We start from the raw sequence: 21,806 nt of genomic DNA, 5'->3' as shown, positions 1-21,806 counted from the left end.
TATGGGAGACAGTTGTATGACCTGCCACGATAGCCACCTATGCAGCCCCCACAAGCTTGTAGACCAACACAGTAGTCTTTATTTACATGGAAAATGGTTAGGGATGCAATTTATAGATTACAAAATGGGAGGGCACATGATGAGGATGGACTAGTAGCAGAACATTTCTCACATGCTTGTGACATATTAGCACCCATATTAGCACATATGTTCAATAGAGCAGTATATGAAGGTTTCCCTATAAGTTGGTCAGACAACACTATCATTCCGCTATTTAAAAGTGGTGATCCCCTAATTCCTAGCAACTACAGGACTATCATGATCGGTCATACTTTGGCCAAGATATATAGATCTATATTAGAGCATGAACTCAGTGAGTGGGCTGAAATGCAAGGCAAGAGAGCACAAGGACAGGCATGTTTCAAACGAGGATATACCACACTGGACCATATTCTCACACTTAGAGCCATTATTAAGGAGGGTCGAGCCCGAGGCAAGAGGATCTATTGTTGCTTTGTAGACTTTCGCAAAGCTTTTGATGCAGTGCCTCGTACATGCATCATGCAGAGACTGCAGGACATTGGAGTACCAGAGGGTATAGGATGGGGTGTCTATGCATTATATAAGGCAGTGGCAGGTCATGTAAGGGCACCTGGGGGGCTATCAGAGAGGATTGACAATACCATAGGAGTGAAACAAGGATGTCCACTTTCACCCACATTGTTTGGTCTATACATAGATGAAGTGTCTGATTACATAGACCGAGGAGGAGGAGCTAGAGCCAGCCTGGCAAGGGTGTTGATACCGATATTAGTATATACAAATGATATTATTCTCATTTTAGATTCACCGAAGGGATTGCAATGCCATCTAGATGCTTTGCACATCTTCTATAGAGATAAAGACCTCACAGTGAACCTTGGGAAGACCCAAATCATGATTTTCAATACTTCAACAACATGGGTGACTAGATCTATGTATCAGTTCACATTTGGGGGAGACATACTCGAGCATGTGAGGGAATATGCTATTTGGGAGTCACCTTCTCCAGCCCACGTTTTTCGTTGAGAGGGGCATCAGAGGCACGTCTAGCACGTGGATATGCAGTACTAGGAGCACTCGAGAGTCAATGTGCTCACATACAATTCCAAGAGCCCCGCACCAAACTCTGGTTGTTTGACACCCTAGTCACACCTACATTACTATATGGAGCAAAGATATGGGGTTGCAGCTTGTACCACAGGCGTCTTAGCCCACTCACTCATCAGATTGGACTAGAGAGGGATTATTATGATGGTTGGGATAGCATGGAAAGGCCATTGATCATTATGATAGCATGCATGATTAGGAGTAAGCCCTCCACCCCACATCCCATTGTCAGAGCACAGCTAGGGGCAACACCTATAGTTACGGAGACACTCTTCAGGGCAGTGACCTTTTGGCACAGACTATGGGAACTTCCATGCCATACATACTCTAGATTGGTACTAACCTCATCTAGACAACTAGCAGTAGGAGGCGAGAACTGTTGGTTTTCACAAATAGCTATTTGGATGAGCCTACATGGTTTATTGTCCATCTTCCACCTTTGGATTATAGACTTGACCGCCCTACACTTTCTCTCAGCCAGTCAGAGTTGAACCAGGTGATCAGAGCTGATATCTTCAGGATTGAAACAGCAAGGACATGGATCCATCCACCACTCTCTCTAGGATCGAGGGTGGAGTTCTACAAGAGTCATTTCTTGTGTCTCTCTGATGATGATTTCACTATTCGGCCAGCATATATGGACACCCATCTCTCCCATAGTGTACGGGTTGCTATCAGACAGATTCGCACCTCCTCACATAGGCTTCAAATGGAGACAGGCAGATGGACAAATACCCTAGTAGAGGATAGGACTTGCCAACTTTGTGGTCGAGAGCCTGAGACAAAAGAGCACTGCATATGCAGATGCACAGTATACTATGGCATACGAGGGCGGTACCACTGCCTCTTCCGAGATGGATTTGGACCCCTTCATTCGCGTCATGGAGTACGAGGACTAGAGATGCCTAAGTCTTTTCCTCCTGGAGCTCGAGAGGCGCTCAAGAGGCGCCGAATTGAACTACTGCGAGAGAGGAGACTAGCTTACCCAGAGGAACACACACAAAGAGCAGTGACAGGCTTTTTCTATAGAGCTGACCCTACTGACACTACTAGCCTGGAAGAAACAGAGCCACCCCGCCAGACATCTTACAGGCCGCACCGTGGAGTCACATTGGATAGAGCCATTTCCCTTCGTCAAGCACGACGACCCCATCTACCAGGACCACGTCCGAGGAGGCCACACCACAGTCGGATTAGAGCCATTATCACAAGACACCGAAGACTCACCACCAGGCATATTAGTGAAGCAGCTAGGAACCGCATCATAGCTGAGATCATGTGCAGATCTTGAGATCAACTACATCCCATAGTCTCCACCACACTTTTGTACATGGTTCTATCAGATCTAGTTCTCCTTTTCTTTCCTTTTCTTTTCTATCGATGGAACAACACTATACATGGTTCAACCCTAGTATAGTCCCATCGTATAGTTATTTTCAGTATTGTTTCATAGGCCACCCACTTATTTTTTAATGTTATCTTTACCTTACTCATGAGATGACATTAAACATGGATGTACTCTGGATTTTGTCTCATAGGCCACATTGGCCTTATGTAGACGTTAATTTCTTTCTCTCTCTCTCTCTCTCTCTCTCTCTCTCTCTCTCTCTCTCTCTCTCTCTCTCTCCAAAAGCTATAAACTAATTGAATGGCTGAGATCCACTCCCCCAAAAACGTTTTCTCAATTTGCATGGGCATTTTTGCCAACGTGGCAGTCTTCTAAACTTGTTTTTCAACATTATCCAATCATTTAATTAATTTTCAGAATTAAATAGTCCTAAAAATTAATTTCAAACCTTTTGACCGTGCCCAAAATTCAATGTTCCCATCCATAATTAATTTGGTAGGCCATTTGCAACCTGGAGTGGGCCCCAACCTTTGTTGATCCTTAGACTTGCATTAATTATTTAATTAATGCTAGTCCCTAGTGTCACCACCAACACTTATTGGCCAAATAACTATGCTAGGATCCAAACTAACACCAACTGACCCCCAAAGCCCAGTTGGCATAACTTATCACAACTTTTGCCTTAGACACCCACTACAAGGTCCTGGGTCTATTACCATGAAATAACTGCCACATGCATCACATGTGCTAAACAACCTTGCACATTTGATTAATAACTTAATCAAATGTGATCAACAAGATTAAAGCATCTCAAAATTTCATGTCCCTGTGATAGATGGTCAAAAGGATTGTCCAACATCTTCGAGGAACAATTCATTATGGATTGTTCTCAACATAGGGTTATACTCTCAGCTTCAAGTATACAGTGATTCAAACTATGCCAAGAACAATGATACTCGTCACTTCACTATTAGTCATTGTTTCTTTCTAAGACGCGCATGTATATCTTGGCTTAGCAACAAACAACCAATTGCAGCCACATCCACATGCAGAGCAAAACATAGAGCCATATGCACAATTACAGTGGTAGCAATTTAAAAATAGCACTTATTACAAGATGTACAAACTAGCAGCATTAACACAAATTCCGATTTCTAGAGACAGCCAAAGTGCAATAGCTATTGGCAAAATCCACTCTTTCATGCCTCCATAAAGCATATAGGAGTACGATATCATTGTGCATGTGGAAAAGGTTGCATGCCAATGATATAGTGCTTGGATAAAACCTCTTTTTCAATATCAATTTGAGACACTTCACAAAGCCTTCGCACTTCTTCCTTGCAGCCATGTAAGACCTCTAGGGAGGAAGATTAAATGTGTCACATGTGCCACACCAAGTAGAAATGTTAGAAAGTATTTCAAGGCATGTTTTATGTGAACTCACTTTAGGTTTTCTTGTAAGTTACTTTCACTTTTACTATCTACTACTTCACTCAATAAAAGTAAATGGGTTTTATCCAAGGTTTTAAAAAGGGTAAATAATTTTTATCGTGGTGATCTACTTTTTACCACAATAATAGTGAAAGAGATTGTCCTTTGGCAAATTCTAGTGCTTACAAATTTTTTCTAAAACTTGCAAACCACACAAACTCACTTGGATCCAAGAGTAATCTTTGGAGGGGCCTCCTTAGGTAGGCCCAATGTCTCCATCCATCTAACATGCAAGTGGCTGGGTCCAAGCCGATATGTCATTTCCTCACACAATGTGCCACTACTCAGGTCTTGTGTCCTTTGGCTACAATATCAAGTTGGGGAGGAGGGTTTAGATGAGCAGGATTAAAACACAATCAAAGGCCACCTCCCAATGGCATTAATAAGTCATCTGAAATCAATTCCTTTTAGACTTTTGGAGGAGGCTAGATGATAGATTTAGGCCTAGGAAGATATCCCTCTTCTTATGGCTATTAGCTTATAGGAGCTTAATACTTAGTACTTTGGTTGAATATAGCAAGGACCCAGTGTGTCTACCCGCTAGACCTAACCTATGACCACAAACTTGGGGGTCTTTGTCGACTCAATATCAAGCCGACCAGGGTCTGCCCACTGACTCAATTACAAGTGTGGAAACATGGTCTTCATGACTCAAAGATGATCACCCATCACTGACTCAATTTACAGTTGTGGAATGATCCAAACTGGCTGACTAGGAAGAGAAGTAATATTGGAAACACTTCAATTCAACCATTTGCTGACCAGATTTACAATCACAGAATGGAGAATAACCAAGTTAAAACAAGTTGTGTTCACTTCCAATAACTGAAGGTCCTGACAGTATGAGTGTGCAGAAACTATCAGTGGGCTGAAGAGGTGAGGTGTGTAACTTAGCTTGGAGTGTGCCACGCCATGAATGCGAGGGCCCATGAAGAGGCGCCATGAGTTTTATGGCCCCAATTGGCCAGATCTGTCAATCCTTGAATGACTTCAAAAAGGAGGCCCCAATTGGCCTGATCTGTCAATCCTTGAATATTCTGGATGCGCGAGGTGCGTTGTGAAGGCACACCTCCCCTTGAAAAAATTTGGGCCAAGTAAGCCCAAACTTTCTGAGTATGCCGCCGTCTTGCGAGGGTGGCATTTTTGGGGGCGCATACAGTGCAAAATGGAGGTAGAACAGCCATTCCTTTATACTCGTGGCGACGCGAGTTTGCAGCTTAAGTAGAGGCGCGAACAGTGCCAAGTGACAAGGTGGTAGCCGTTCTTTTATACTCGTGGCGACGCGAGTTTTCAGATATAACATTAGGTATGGCCGTTCGTTTATCCTCCTGGCTCAAGGAGTCTTCAAATATATGCATATTTTGAATGGCCATTAATTTATCCTCCTGGCTCAAGGAGTCTTCTGAGGTATCACTATGGCACCTAGCCGTTCGTTTATCCTCCTAGCTGCAGGAGTCTTCTGATGTATCAAAATGAAAACTGGCCATTCCTTTATCCTCCGGACTGCAGGAGTCTTCTAAGGTATCCCTATGAAAACTTGCCGTTCATTTATCCTCCCGGCTACAGAAGTCTTCTGAGGTATCAAACTGAACACTAGCCGTTGCAAGATGCTGTGAGCCCATGGTAACCGCAAACACGTTTCGTTGGCACTGAAACGTAAAATGCGTGAAACGCTTGAAACGTTTCAGTGAAACACGAAACGCCCTGAGTGAAACGGTTCATTGAAACCACATTTTTAAATTGGAAAAAAATCATTTTTTATTGCTCTTTTGAGAGTCTTCAAACACTCTGCATATAGTATAGACATCATTTGTTGACATGAAAGGATTCACCTTGTATAAATATGTAAGTTGCAACTAATTATTTATAAAGAAAAATATCTCATGTCTATTATTCAACCATTTCACTTGGCGTTTCACTTGGGTCTTTCCCAAAGGTAAAACGTTTCAGGGTGAAACGTTTGGGGAGTGAAACACTTCGCTGTTACCTTGCATGAGTCAGAGAAGACACAAATATATTGGCTATGGGACTATTCTAGAGCTCATGAAGATATGGAGAAGAGCGCTCAGGATAATCTTTCACAATACAACAAAGACCATGGTCACAAGTTGGGGGGCTATAGGTTGAGCATGTAGATATAAGGATATTTAAGAGAGACTCTCTTTCTTCATCATTGGATAGCATCTAAGAAGGATCCCCACTCTGTCACATAAGGAAGCTAATTGCTAGTATCATTTCTTGCTAAGTTAGAACTGTGAGGTGCAGCCATGCTATAGGGTCTAGACCTTTAGGATGTATCCACCGCAAAGATTCTTTCTTTTTCCAAAGAAAAGAAATTTCTATTAATAACACCTCCGCGAATAACCTAAGGTAAAATACAAAGTACAAGGAACTCTGTGAAGAGTAACTAAGTACATCACAAATACAATGGTTGTGTGAACAACCAATCCAATGGGCTATAATGCCAAACCATAGGAGGGACAGTATGGAAGAAAGTGCCTGAATCTCATTGTTACAATTCTATAGAAACAGAATTTGTATCATTTTTCATTAATTTGTCTATATAATGATTTATTAAATTTGTTTCCTTTGCACTAATTATATATAAAAAAAAGTGCATTGGAGCTGGCCACTGATGAGTGGTCACAGGTTATGGTGGACCCACGCGGTGGGTTAGAGAAAAGATAGTTCAGACTTCCACCCATATGGCCCGATTGGGCACCTGTGACTAGAACTCACGCATACCAGGGTTAGACTCGCACACAGAAAGAATTGATGCCTTGAAGTGTGGGCTAGATCCGCCAGAATAGACAATTACAATCAACAAGATGGCATGATCATGAAATGCTTGTACAATGTGCATGTGTGGGCTAAAAGCTTGAAATACACATTTCTTTGCATAGGAAAGTCACATGAAGATTCTGATACCGTTTTTGCGATGTACACGGAAAAAGCTTTCATATGACACCCATATTGGGGGGTCCCTAAATTTTAGGAGCCTCGAATTAGCCTAAAAATGCTAGTCCTAAAAAATAGGGATGTCATTCTAAAAATAGTAAATTTTGTACTCTGACTGTGCTTACTAAATTTGGTTGTTTCTATTCTTGACAGTATTCAACCCAAAAAGGAAGGCCATAGAGAAGAGACAAGTGTCAAGATACTTGTCACACAAGTTTCCAAGTGTCCCACCACTTGTCACATCTCATGACATGTGGCTGAACTCTTGTCTTGTGCTACTCCACTTTCCCCTTTTGTACTAGCTCTTCCCTCTCCTATAAATAAAAGCTCGTTTTTCTTCATTCAGCATCATTTTTCTTTGTTGTAAACTCATGTACAGCACCCACAGATAGCCAGAAATTGGCCCCATCCATCCCCATCATCATCCCCCACTTCTCCATTATCAAATTCCTCCATATTCCCTCTTCTATCACTGCTGTTTTACAGGAGAGCAAGCCTGTAAATTCATTACAGCACCTCCTTCTCGAGCTCTTTCTTCCATTTTAGCAACAAGAAGCAAGCCCTATCCATGTACTGCTGATCAACGATGGAGAAAGGCTGATTTCTCCTCTTTCTTCTCTCATACTGTAAAGAAATCAGTTATTATCATTGCATAATAGATAATGCATGTATATTTGTACATCTTTGCATGAACTTATGAGAGTGAGAATTACTTCTCCTCACTCTCAGGTTGATTGTAACTGAGCTCTTCCCTAAGGGACTTGGGTTGAGCAGAAATACATTCCTTCGGAGGGGGTTGCCCATCTTCAACCCTCAATCTTGTCTCCATTACTTTTACATTTTCATGGCTGTAATTTTGTGAGTAATTTTCATTTTCAGCTTTAAGTGTTCATTCTCTTTTATATTAAATCTCGAAAACAAGCAAAAATCATAATTGTTAAGCATACTACGTTGTTCGGGACGTTTACAGTGGTATCAGAGCTTTGGCTCGGTCCTCACCCCAACACTGGTAGTGCTTACAATTATAAGTTTGTTTGTTTTCAGCCCTTGCATTGAGTACTTGAGCATATTTTTCTTAGAGTCTCAATGGATCAGTTGAGTGCTATCCTTCAAGCCATTCAAAGTCTTAGAGAGGAGAATTAGCAAATTCGTGAGCAACTTCTCAAACTAGAAAAAGTTGAGAATCCCAAAGAATTAAAGGAAAGAAGCCCATCTGCTTCAAGGAGACAAAGCCATACCAATGAAAGGAGCCAACCAAGAAGTCCAACTACTTCTAAGAGACAGTCCCAATCTACTTTAAGACAAAGAAAGAGATCGCGTCGAAGCTCATCCTCTTCTTCAAAGTCATCTGGCGCCTACTCTGATGAACTCTCTTCTAGTGACGAAGAGTCACACCCTTCTCGTGGAAAACCTCATCATCGTCAAAGGCGTCGACATTTTTCACCCTCGTCTCCATCTTCATTCCCATCAAGCACTTCATCATCTTCAACCTCAAGATCCAGGCATGGACGAAGGCATAAGAAGAAGAAGAAGACTAAGTCACTATCTTAATTTGAAAAGAAGATCAAGTTCAGTATGTATGATGGTTCCCGAAATCCTGATCTTCTTCTGAAGTTTATTCGTCAATTTCAAATTTTGTATGGTCGTGACAAGTATAAAGAAAAAGAAAAGATTAAGTTTGCAGCTTTACATTTGACCGACTTAGCCCATACTTGGTGGGCAGGGTTGGAATATGATCATGCTGCCCCAAAATCATGGCGGTCCTTTGTTTGCATGATACAAAGCCAATTTCTTCATGTTCATTTCAAAAGAGATGTAAAAATGGAATGGGATCGGCTTTGGCAAAGGAAAAATGAGTCACTTGGTGACTATACCAAGAGATTTTGGGAGCTACTTTTGAAGGTCCAACATTTCAAGAAGATCAGCACTTCGAAAAAGCTTAGGAAGTTTCAAGGAGGTTTGCATTTTAAACTTCGTACTGCTCTTAATCATTATCATTGTTCTAGTCTCAGGGAACTCATTGACCATGCTGAGACATGGGAAATGGAGCACAATAGCAACAAATCATTCCAAAAGAATGATAAGAAGAGAGTAGCTGATGATGAGGAGTATTCGACCCCAAATGAAGGACAAAAACAGCGGCAAAAGCAGCCATCAAATCAAAAGAAGATGAAGCCCTATGCACCTCCTAATGCTCCTCAATTTCGCTCCAATCTATATCCACAAGCAAAGTAACTTTCCGAAGAAGAAAAGCAACGCTTCATGAAAGAAGGGAAGTGCTTTAAATGTGGACAAACAGGCCACATAGCGAAGCAATGTCCAAACAAAGGACAAAGCAAGGTTTCTGACAACAAGACTAAGTCGCTAGTGAAAATCAATGCTATCAATGATGTAGTTGCAAACACAACTCACACTCCAGAGATGCACAAATTATTAAAAGCTTGGGGACAGTTGCAAGGTAAGCAAGCACTATTCTTGATAGATCTTGGGGCGAATAAAAATGTCATTTCCTTGCAATTAGCTAAAGAGCTTGGATTAAAGAATGAAGAGATGGACACTCCGGCAGAAGTTCGCCAAGCTTTAAATGCCGATGAAGGTGACATAGTGAAGACTGAGACACCCTACATTGGCAAGCTTAAGTTTCAAATTCAAGGCTACAATGACAAAGATACCTTCTGTATCGGAGACCTTGATGGTTGCGATGTGATTCTTGGCATGCCCTGGAATCATAGAGTAGATTCAACCATCTTCTCTCAGAAAAAGAAGGTAGAACTCACCAACAAAGGCAAGAAGTACGAGATCCAAGCTGAAATTTCTGGAGACACCATACCTATGGTAAGCCATATGCAAGTCTCTAGAGCAATTAAGGATTGTGTTCAATGTTGTTTGCTTTATGTCACTGATGTAAAAGATAATATGAATGCTGAAAACCAAGAGCGACTTTAGCTCTTGGAAAAGTATAAAGATTGTTTTTCGGAAGATCTTCCTTATCAGCTTCCCCCAGAAAGGCCAAAAGACCATCATATTGATATTATTCCGGGCAGTTCTCCTCCTAATATAGCACCATACAGTGTGAGCCGTCCTCAACAAGAAGAAATCAGAAAGCAAGTCGAAGACCTACTCAACCGTGGGCTAATTAGGCCAAGTAGCTCACCATTTTGTTCACCGGTTCTTCTTGTTCAAAAGAAAGATGGCACATTCAGGATGTGCATTGATTATCGAGCCCTCAACAAAATCATTGTGAAGAATCGGTTTCCTATTCCCAGAATTGACGACATTTTGGATCGTCTAAGAGGCTCAAAGGTTTTCAGCCGCATTGATCTAAAGAGTGGTTATTATCAAATTAGGATAATACCACAAGATGTACACAAAACTGCTTTCCGCACTTCATACGGTCTTTATGAATTCTTGGTGGTTCCTTTCGGATTAACCAATGCACCAGCCACCTTTAATCGAATGATGGAGCGCATCTTTAGAGAGCATCGACAATATGTCGGTACTTTCTTTAATGATATTCTTGTCTTTAGCAAGAATGAAGAGGAGCATCATCAGCACTTGGAGATTGTTCTACAATTACTTCAACAAAATCAACTCTTGGTAAATGGTAAAAAGAGTGAATTTTTCATGCATAAAATAAATTACCTTGGGCATGTCATCTCTTCTGAAGGGATTTAGATGGATCCTGAAAACATCAAGAAATCCAAGAATGGCCTCATCTTCATGATGTACATGAGGTGCGATCGTTTCTTGGCTTATGCTCTTATTACCGCCGCTTCATCAAGCATTTTGCACATATGGCTTCTCCACTTCATGACCTTACAAAGAAGAAGACCTCTTTCCAATGGAAGGAAAAAGAGAAGGCAGCCTTCACAAAGCTGAAAACAGCTCTTACTTCTGGACCTGTTCTTATCATTCCAGATTTGGTAAAACCATTTGTGGTGGAAGCAGATGCTTGCGGTGATTGTATTGGTGCAGTGCTAAATCAAGAAGGCCATGGCGTAGCCTTTAAAAGCCGTCGTCTAAATGATGTGGAGAAAAGGTATGACATTTATGAAAAAGGATACAAATTCTGTTTCTATAGAGTTGTAACACCCAAATCCGCAGAAAAGCCTCTCTTCTCTTCCTCATCCTCTCCGAGCTGCCCTGCATCCTCCTTGGAGCCAAGCTGCCCTGCATCCTCCTTGGAGGGTGTGAATGATCTCTATCCAAATCCTTGATAGAGTACATCCAAAAGGTCAATGATGTGGCTGCATCTCGTAGTCTAAATATACCACGCTATGATACTGGCAATCAAGTCCCATCTGTGGCATTGTCCCTGAGTCCACTGTGCCTGTGAATAATCTGGAGTGAGAATCCTCCTCAGATGCTGTCCAATAATGAGAAAAGAGTAGCTCTCATGAAAATCCTCATAGCCACATGCTAGGTCTCTATTTGTGACCCATGCTACAGTCCCCCCAGGTAGCCACCATGGTCTCTGTTGTGCCGTGAAAGACCATCTTGAGGGCTCTCCTCCAAACCTCTTGGGCTCTAGGGCAGTCCCAAAGGCAATGTCTCTGTGTCTCCACTGGCTCACATCTCGCGCATGCTACTGGGTCCCTGTCATATCCAAGCCATGTGTCAACTGTTAGGCCCCTGTGAGTTACAAGCCATAGGAAGAGAGAAATTTTCCAAGGCCCGAAGCTATCATGTAGCCTCCTCCAAAAGTCGCATATAAACTCTTTTGCGATTCCCCCTCTGAGCCAATGGGGGGAGGCTGATGGGCGTGCTCTGATCCTACTCATCTGTATTCTCCTCCCCAACCTGGTAGTGTAGCCAAAGAAGGGCACATCACAAGTTCTATCAATGAACAGATCCCTCTACACCCACTCTTCTGGATCCCACTGTAATCTCTGTAGAGATCTCCTCTAGTAAGCCCAATATCTCCATCCATCGACCAGACAGGTGGTTGGGTCTGGTTCAAGGTGCCACTTCGTCTACTGCAAAGACTCTTTTGAGGAGTTGGACAAAGGTTATCCACTTTCTCCACAAGAGATGATATAGGGCAGCTCTGAAAGGTTGAGAAGGAGAGATGTCTCCTTCCAGACCTGGGACTTGGCACCCTTTTTCATACCTCACCTCAGATGGTCTAGCATTTTAGCCCACCAGATTGGTTGTTCACACAACCATTGTATTTGCAAGTAATTAACTACTCTATACAGAGTTCTTTGTACTTGGTATCTTACCCCATGGGGGGATTTTCTCTGATATGTTATTGATAGAATTTTCTCCTTTTGGAAAGAAAATTGTAGCACTTGCTAAATGGGTTCCAGAATTCACTAGATATAAAACTTACTAGATACTTCTACAACTATTGGACTCCTCTAGAAACTTCTACCCAATCTCGCAGCACAAACTGCTGCTATTGCACTCCAACCTGTTGGGAATCCTCTGAAATGAAATGAACAAATTGTTTATGTTGAAAATAGTCACCTGCAAATGTGCCCCATCTCTATTTGTACAACTAGGAATGCAAGCCAAGAGCCAAACCTCACCATACCCTACCATCCACTTTCCCATACCCAACAGGGTACAAGTCTATTTTCCAGTCCTTTGCCATCCCCCAAGGGACAGGGAACATCCCATTAGACACACCCATGCCAGCATTCAATGGGACATCCCACATATCCTTAGTTGTATGTCCATTGGCACTCTTCCCCTTGAAGCTTCCATTGAGCCCAGCACAAAGAGCTCTCACTGGTTTCTTAACCGGAGCTCCAATTAGATAACCCACCCACAGTACCGCGACTACTGTAGAAACCCCTATAGAGGGACAGTGATCTGAAACAAACCCACCAAGTTATGTTGAGTTCAATGCCTACAGCGCCATGGATATCACTCATGCCCACTCTCAGAAGCAACATACCCTATCATAGGTCTCAGGTGCTCCACTAGAGTGGTCCGACCTCCTTTTTTTATGCAGCTCCTTGACCTCTAGAATAGCACCCTTTGCCCTCAGTAATGAAGGTGCCTCCCTTTGATAATCTGCATCTATTGATGTCACAGACGACCAAGACCATGCTCATAAAGAACCCCCTTCCACTTGGATGATGCTGCCCCATTTTATCTCCCTGCAAACTGCAGCATTAATGTCGTCCAGACATCAATGATCAGGCCCTCTCCACCTCCCCCCATCTGTCATGCCAACAAATAGACAATATTCCTTATTCAACCTTTGATTTGGACCTGCACAGCAGCTTGATCATGGCCGACATGCCTCTCTTTCTTGCAGATGACAATGGCCCTTATGTCATCTGCATCCATTGACGTCACAGATGACCAAGACCACGCTCATAAAGACTCTCTTTCCACTTTGATGATGCTGCCCCATTTTATCTCCCTGCAAACTGCAGCATTAATGTCGTCCAGACATCAATGATCAGGCCCTCTCCACCTCCCCGTCTGTCATGCCAACAAATAGACAATCTTCCTTATTCAACCTTTAGTCTGGACCTGCACAGCCGCTTGATCATGGCCGACATGCCTCTCCCTTTTGCAGATGAAAATGGCCCTTATGTCATTGAAGCCTAATGCATAGCTGCCTTCAGCACCCTGACGAGAAAAAAAAGTGAAGCCTACTTCTCTGAATACCATATCTGGCCAAGCTACAGAATAGAGTATCAATGATTCAACTGAGCTTTTGGAGACCCCAGAAGCTCTCTTTGCAACACCTTGGAGTGCTACTGCAAATGTGCTGCTTCCTCTGCTCATTACCTAGCAAGTTTATCTGACATATCCTCTTCTACTTCCTGCACGATTTCAGTCTCCTCTGTAGGCAACTGAGGTACCATGATTTGATATTCATTCTCAGGGGCAGGAAGATCTAGTAGACCTGCTCTTCCTCCTCATTTCTGCTTGCCTTGCCTTTTTAGCCTTGGCACTCTCATAAGGCGTTTCCATTCTTTTATTTATGTGCAGTTCATCCTGAATATGAGTCCCCTCAGGAGTGTTATGAACAGAAAAGTTGACAACTCTGTACTGGACTCATCGTGGCGGAGGGAGTCAACCCCATGCTCCTATAGGAGTGTTACAAACAGAAAAGTTGACAAATCTGTACTAGGAGTCATCAGGGCCGAGGAAGTTCACCCCATGCTTCTATTAGGGCCGAGGGAGTCAACCCCATGCTTCTATGGCGATTTGCATTAGTGCTGCCATAGGAGGAATAGGGCCATCTTCTCACAGGGCTTTCTCACATTTGTGCAGCCTCGTGACACTTATTGCCATGCTGCAGCACCCTGTAAATGTGCTCATTGCACATTGACCATCTTTACTATTGCAGTACATCATATACTTCTCTAATCTTTTTTGAGCACACCCAGTAATAAGGGGGTGTAGCAAGGAGAGAGCACGACAACAGTAACTGCAGCAAGAAGCCGGACAAAGCATAAAGGATTAGGAATCACAATTATCAGAAAAAGTAAAAGTTTTTGGATCTTCTATGTAAATGGTTGCATTTTCATGCTGTAATCAAGGAAATTACATCAAGACAGACTAAAACAATAGACTTTATATTCACGTTGCCATTTCTAAAACTGTCTACATCTGATTTAATTATGGCAATTATATCTGATATGCTATTTAAGAATAACCAGACCTAACATTCACAATTCCAAAATGTAATGTACCAAGAATACCCATTAACCACTTGTTTTTTCAGTACTTTTCACATTCTCCCTCCCCGATCATAATACATGGTTCTTACATGTTTTCTGTAGGAATAGAAATCATTGCTTCCCAGTATTGTGATTTCCAATCCTGCATAAGGAAAATACCAGAGGTAAAAACAAACAACACCCATTAGGCTTGAAGATTAGTCAAGACTAGCATACATAGCTCACAATTGATAGAAAGCGCCTCGAGCAAAATGCAACTTTTCTCCCTGCTCTACTGTTGTCATTTAATGAGGCCATAACCCAGCATCCCAGGATTCACTCTTGCTTTCTAAATTCCTGCAAATCCTTTGATGAAACAAGCCTTGCACCAGACTACTAAGTTTATCAGAAGATCTGCCAACACACAACTATCGAGCAAATCTGCTCATTACCCACGTTCTTTTTGGCATTATATGGAGTAGACCTTTGACATCATTAACAGGCATTGAAGGTTATGTTAATGACCTCATTGTAGATTCTGCAAAATGGTTCGAGGGACAGTTCACTTGGTACCACATAGTAGTAAGTGTGCAATCGATTGAATCATTATAGTTTAAAAAAATTATTTAATAATTATGGTTTTGAAAAACAAATAAATCACCTTCCACCATTCAAAGATGAATCGCAGCTCCTCAGGCCCAACTAGAACTTAATCAGATGCAATATCCCAAGTCTTTACACAGGAGGGCCTCATACAGTGAGCAGCACCTGTTATTACATATATATATATATATATATATACATACACCAACACCCAAGAGTCCCATCCACCAAGTGAGATGAGATAAAAGGAAATTCACAACATTATCACCGGAGAAGAGAGCTGTAGAGTGAAGCTAAGTGTGCCTCTCAATCCATACAGAGGGAGGTTGACCTTGGGCCCCAACATTCATGCTGAAGTGAGTCTCCTATGAGGTCATTGATGAAATATTGTACGGACATGAGGTGAATGCTTTTCAAACAAATGTGGTTTGCAAAACATATGCAACAGCCTATAGGGAAGAATCAGTAAAAATATATGCTGTAATAGAACCCAAGAGCATCCTAAACCGCAGGTTGTACAAGGGCACAAAGTCATGTCACCCAAGACAAAAATACACAAAAGTCAAAAGGGATAATGGTAAACGAGAAGCTCATTCTTCTTATATCTTTGTTTGATTGTTACTGGCTCACCCACTTAAGATAACCATATTGCTCCAAACCAGCTCAATTGTACACTCCAAAGTACTCACCTTCTATCTATGAAGCTGGAACCTATAAAGTTGGCCAAATGTTTGAGTCGAATGTGTTGGAGCTTGCAATAAGTGTCGAAAAATGGTTGCCCAATTTCTGCCCATGAAAACCCAGAGTCTCCAGGTATGCATTCCGCGCAAGGCCTTCTAGACCAAAAGGAATTGTAACCCTGCATCTACCATACTGAATAAAAAGGACTGTTATCCTCAGCTGAAGTGTAGTTAAGCCTATATACCACTTGCCATTCACCATTCGAACCAGCTTTTTGCTCATCTATGTGTAAAAAGTGTGCTCTCTGGCAGGGTACGCTTTTCCCTCACAGACAGAATTAACTGCCCTTGAAACACATAAAAAAAGAGCCTAACTACCCAGAGCCTGAGCCATGAAGACCATATTGGAATGTCTGAGCACCCAATCGTAGTGCCTACCTCAAGCTTATTTGGAGGTCAAACTTCAACAAGGAATCTGTTGTGATGGCCATCAGCAACACAATGACAACTGATTCATGGTGAGCTTCAAACAAGCAAGAAAAGCAGCATGGAGCTATGGTCATGCTCAAAAAGCATCAGTGCATACACTAGTAAATACTCACGGTGACCGACTCAAAACGTGACCACCATATTCAATACTCCTGGTGAATTTTCCAATCACTCATGCCATTGTTATTGAAACTGCAATCGTGTAATGGGGCAACTCATGATTGAGGCTGTGTTTCAAGCACTTTAATGATCATCACTACACCTAAGGAAGCATGTAAATAACACACTTGCACCCTCCACTCGCGATATAGAAACAATCCAAAAAGTGGAAAAGCAATCTTGATCAAGTTGTCGATCATAAAAGATTGTGTTATTGCAATCAATGCATTAAGTGTAGAGTGCTCAAATCATATAGGCGAGGAAAATGCCAAAAGGGAGCAGTCACTGCTATAGAATTAAAAGATCTAGATAAAGAAAAGGCTGAAAGCATTGCAACCTCCAATTTTCCAATGCAATTAAAGGATAGTCATGTGCATGTTGGGGGTAAAGGCACCTCCGCCTAACTGCCTGTGTATTACTACACTAATAGTACCCGTGCCAGTACACTGCAGGCGACGAGGGCCCGTCATCGTTACTTTATTCTTTATTCTTTTAGTGATGGATGAATAAAAGAAAGACCGGTCACACATTGTGACTATTGGAGTTCTCACATTGTGAGTCTCTCTCTCTTACTCTTGCTCTCCCGCCATAGCTCTCCCATGCAAGCTTCGATCCTTCTCACCTTTCAACTGGTATCAAAGCATGGTTGCTTGAGCATTCAAGCTTGGTCTGTGACTCCTTTAGCATTCATTCGAATCCCTACACCATTGGTGCATTCTCCCGGCAGCCATATCCGACCCCTTCGAGCTCCGATCACTCCCTAGCTTCCCAAGCACCTACCCGGCCCATTTGGGCACCCTCAAGGCATTTCTCCAGAGATATTGAAGCATTCTTTTGAGTGTTTATTTCAGTTTGCAGGGTACAGCAAGAAGGGGCAGCCATAGCTCCAACCATTGGAGCTCCCTCATTTCATATCTTGGCTCCTGCCTGATTAGGCTTGACAAGGCTTAATGTAGGCCTTCTATAGGCCCTACTTAAGCCCCTCTTCCACCCCATTAATGCCACATGGACCAGCAGCATACCCAACAACATCAGCCCTATTTGGGCCAGCTTGAAGACCTGCAAAAATTCGTTTTTTACTTCAGCCCTCCCTTGGCACTCATTAGCAGCTTGAAAATACTTCATTTGGCACTTGGAAACACCCCCTTGATGCTAGCATTGGTGGTTATCATTGGCATTGATTTGTGGATTGATTTACCTCAGTCCAGGACTGTTTTCCACAGTCCATAGGCAGCCACAAACAGTGTTACATCAGTACTTTATGTTTATGCTTGGTTGGCATTGACATTTGATACCCGATTGGTTCCGAATGGTCCCCGAATGTTAGGGGAATGTATGCCTATTGATTGGCCATCATTTGGAGCTGATTTAGTGGCCTGAAATACTCAGTTTTACACAGCAAATCACTGCTGTACACTCCAGAGCTGAAGCTTATTTAGTCACTTTATGCTTTGCCTATTGATCAAGGTGCTTCTCGAGTGTTTCATATGACTATTGGAATGCAAATGAAGGTTGGCAAATGCTTTGGATGGTTCCGGAATGTATTTTGAGCCTTGTTTGAGCTCCGTATTAGTTGGCATTTACTTGACATTGGTCTACACTAGCATGCTTTGTGATAAAGGTTATATCTATGATCTATGTATGACCCGTCGGTTCATGCTTGATACTTATGTTACCTACACATGCTAGTTATATTGTTTGGACTTGAATGTTACTGGAGCTTCGTTTGGGCTTGACTTTGGATATTCTTCAGCTTATTTTGATCTTTCTTTGGCTCGTTAGAGATTGATTGGAACTGTCTTCATGACATTGGATACTTGACCGCTCATATGCTCTGGATGTCTTACTAATGTATGATCTTGGATACTCCATCACTGGTGCTCTTACATGCTTTGTTTGAGCTTATTTTCTTAACACCTACGGCTTTTGTGCCAGTGGGAGCGTCTTTGTACGCTTATCAGACATTGAGCAGTGCAGGTTATGCATATTGAGCTTTTGGATCTTTGAGACCGGAATCTCCTCGTGGATGATGTATGGTTGATATACCTTGGTTCATGTAGATGTACTTGGGCTGATTCGGCTTTGTATTCATTGAGCAGACACTGACTTGTGTCAGGTCTTGGCAGTGGTATGTACATCTTGCCCTGTTGATTGGGGGGTGTACCGACTTTACTAATAGACTTTGACTGACATGCTTGGGTGTTGGCTCATGTCGGTTCGACTGTTACATACTTTTTTGTGCCCACTTGATACTGGTTTTGCATTGACAATCAGTGATTGACTTTGAATATTGGGTTTTGCCTACTGTCAGCTCTCATTGTACACTACTGTCATAAATTACAGCAAGCATATTTTTCCAGACTGTCATGTATTTTTCATGCTGAATCATCTTGCTTTGATGTATTTTTTATAGTACTTGGTGGGCAACATCATTAAATACTCGTTTCTCGCCATTTTGCCTTGGTTTTGGTAGTTTTTTGGTCATTTTCCTCAGTTTACAACAAGCAATTTTAAATTGTCTGCACTGTTTCAGCTTGCCGTATGGCATCTTCTTCCACTGACAGTGCTATCTTCAACATCACTAAGCTTGATGGTACGAATTATGCCTATTGAAATAGCAAAGTTTGGCACGTATCGGTGCAGAAATCACAGATAAAGCCACTAAGGTTTAGTGGAGAGCAACCTAAAACTATGACTAATAACGAATGAATGGAGCTTGATGAGTTATGCAAGTCCACCCTCATCTTGTCTCTCATTGAACAGGTGCATTACAACATGGTTGAGGAAGCACAGAGTGCTTGGCAGCTTTGGGATAAGATCAAGAACCTCTATGACAAGCAAAGTCCTACAAGTCAAATATATTGGCTGAAACAGCTTATGGATCTCAATATGAAAGGGAATGTGACCATGTCAGCTCATCTGAGCCACTTTCCTGCTACTCTTAAGAACTTGGTTTCACAAGGCATTGATTTCAAAGAGAATATCACTCCATTGTTCTTGCTTGAGACTCTTAATGAGACTTGGAATGTATTCCGCATTGCCTTATGCGCTTCTGCTACTACTCTAAAGCTATCTAATGTTGAGAGCTCTCTTCTGATGGAAGAGATAAACCGTAAGAATTTTGATGCCTCTCGTGTGTCTCATGCTTTGACAGTTAGAGTCCGACATGATGGAAATGCAAAGAATGACCGTGGAAATGGCCATGGACGAGATTTGCAGAAATCTCGGTCCAAGTCGTATGGCAAGTCACGTAGTACGTCTCATGGGAGAAATGCAAATCTAACTTGTCATCATTGTGGGAAAAAAGGTCACATAAGACCACAGTGTCATGAATTGTGCAATGAAAGGTGCAAAGACAAGGGAAAAGAGAAAGTGCAAGAAAAGTCTTCTAATCGCAGCATAGTACTTACTAAGTCAAGTGTTAAAATTAAAGAGATCAATGTTATGCAGCCCAAGGATAATAATGGGAATTATATCCTTGCAGCAGCTTCATCTAGTGCTTCGCATGTATCAGAGATACACTCTATGTATGCACAATGTTGGCTCTTGGACTCAGGTGCGTCCTTTCATGTGACACCTTGCCGAGGGTGGTTCCATTCATACCATTCTGTTTCGGGTTCTGTGCGCTTGGGTGATGACAGGTCTCTTAAGATTGTCAGCATTAGTGATGTTAAAATGCAGTTTCCTTCTAGCAGCAGTTTTGTTATGCACGATGTACGTCATGTACCTGCGTTGACATGCAGTCTCATGTCCGCTGAATAGCTTGATGACGCAGGATATCATATATCTTTTGGAGACTTTGCATGGAAGATTACTCATGGCAGGCTTGTGCTTGCAAGAAGTGCCAAGACTGGCAGCCTCTACCCCTTAGTTGTTTCTAGATCTACAGTTGATCATGATTTGTCAGTGGGATCTTTACCTCATGTATCTTTTTGGCATGCTTATTTGCGACATATATCTGCTAAAGGAATGAAAATGCTTTCTGTTTTGCAGTACTTACCGCCCCTTGACTATTCTCATTTTGATTCTTGTGATCATTGTCTTTATGACAGGCAAACTAGGTCTACACATAAGAAGTCTGGTATGTCATGCATGAGTGAGCCCTTAGCTTTGGTACATTCTGATGTCTGTGGGCCCATGCCCTGTCAGTCTATGGGTGGTGCAAAGTATTTTGTTACCTCCATAGATGATTTTGCATGTAAGTTATGGATTTATCCCATCAAGCAGAAGTCCGATGTCTTGGCAGTTTTTCAGAGATGGCTTGCTTTGGCAGAAAACCAGTCTGGTATCATGCCACTACGTGGACACACTGTGAAAAACTCTAGAGTGCATCATCATCTGACTCTCTTATTGATCTAGAGAGTTGATGTCATCTGTGTCACTAGTGCTAGTGTCCGTAGCATGAAAGAAAACTTCTAGAATAGGGTGGCATGCAAAAAGCAAGTTGCTTTTTCAGTCAGTTTTGGGATTTTTCATGAAAAAGAAAGATGGGCAAAATCGCACGCATTGCGATCGCAGTTGACAACCAGAAAATAGCACTTTGAACTGGAAGGAGGAAAGATCAAGGAGATCCCTGACCAGGTGTCCTAGAGTTTTACCCCCCTTTCAGAGCCAACAGAGCTATCAAATTTGGGTTCCGAGCAGCAAAGGAGGAGCTGTTATTTTTATACACGTTTTTTTTCTACAAAGGAGCTCCAAGAGAACTAATGCCTAGAGATTGCTTCTAAGTAGTGCCAAACAAGGGATTCCAGGTTTCTGTCAATACATATTGATTCGATTCATTGTGCTTTCATTATTGTGTTTACCTCTTGTCTATTTTTTTTCTTCTCTTGCATCTCCTATCTCTACTTTCTTTTATCTCTGATCCCCAATAGATACGACCTTTCAACTAAAACCCCTCTAACATTGGTGAACCCGACATGAAAGGTCGTCAAAAGGAAAGGCAAGATGGGAGAACCTTTGAGCACAATTTCCAGTGATGTTTTGCAACAGTTTGTGAAGAATATGAAAATGCTTATGCAGATATAACAACAACAACACGAGATGCAAGCTTTTGCTCAAACAGAGACTGTTGTGATGAATGCTCTACAAGCAGTTGAGCGTGAGATGAAGTTGTTCAATGGCAAGAATGTATCTACATATGTACATACCTATGCTCAAAAGATGAAATTCTTTGGAGTGGCTCAACTTGCATGGAGCCAATATTTTGTTCCGATCACTATACATGAACTGAAAGCACGAATTACTGAATTGTATATACAGAATGCTGACTAGGTAGCTTTCAAGAAGACACTCATGGAA

At 42.1% G+C, this 21,806-nt stretch overlaps 1 protein-coding gene across 7 annotated transcripts in view; it reads right to left on the bottom strand.

Moving 5' to 3' along the window:
• Positions 1–21,806, bottom strand: part of LOC148013718 (GHMP kinase family protein) — a 99,925-nt gene that overhangs the window by 32,693 nt on the left and 45,426 nt on the right. For all 7 annotated transcript variants that reach the window (XM_087667928.1, XM_087667933.1, XM_087667930.1 and 4 more), the window contains one exon: positions 14,685–14,737. In XM_087667928.1, the coding sequence (XP_087524054.1) occupies positions 14,685–14,737 (53 nt within the window). The remainder of the gene's footprint in view (positions 1–14,684; positions 14,738–21,806) is intronic.

Source organism: Lygodium microphyllum, chromosome 26, assembly GCF_053477565.2.
Source record: "Lygodium microphyllum isolate KBCC chromosome 26, Lygodium_microphyllum_v1.1.10, whole genome shotgun sequence".
Lineage (NCBI taxonomy): Eukaryota > Viridiplantae > Streptophyta > Polypodiopsida > Schizaeales > Lygodiaceae > Lygodium > Lygodium microphyllum.
The sequence above is the reverse complement of the archived record's forward strand: the minus strand, read 5'-3'. Positions and strand labels throughout refer to the sequence as shown.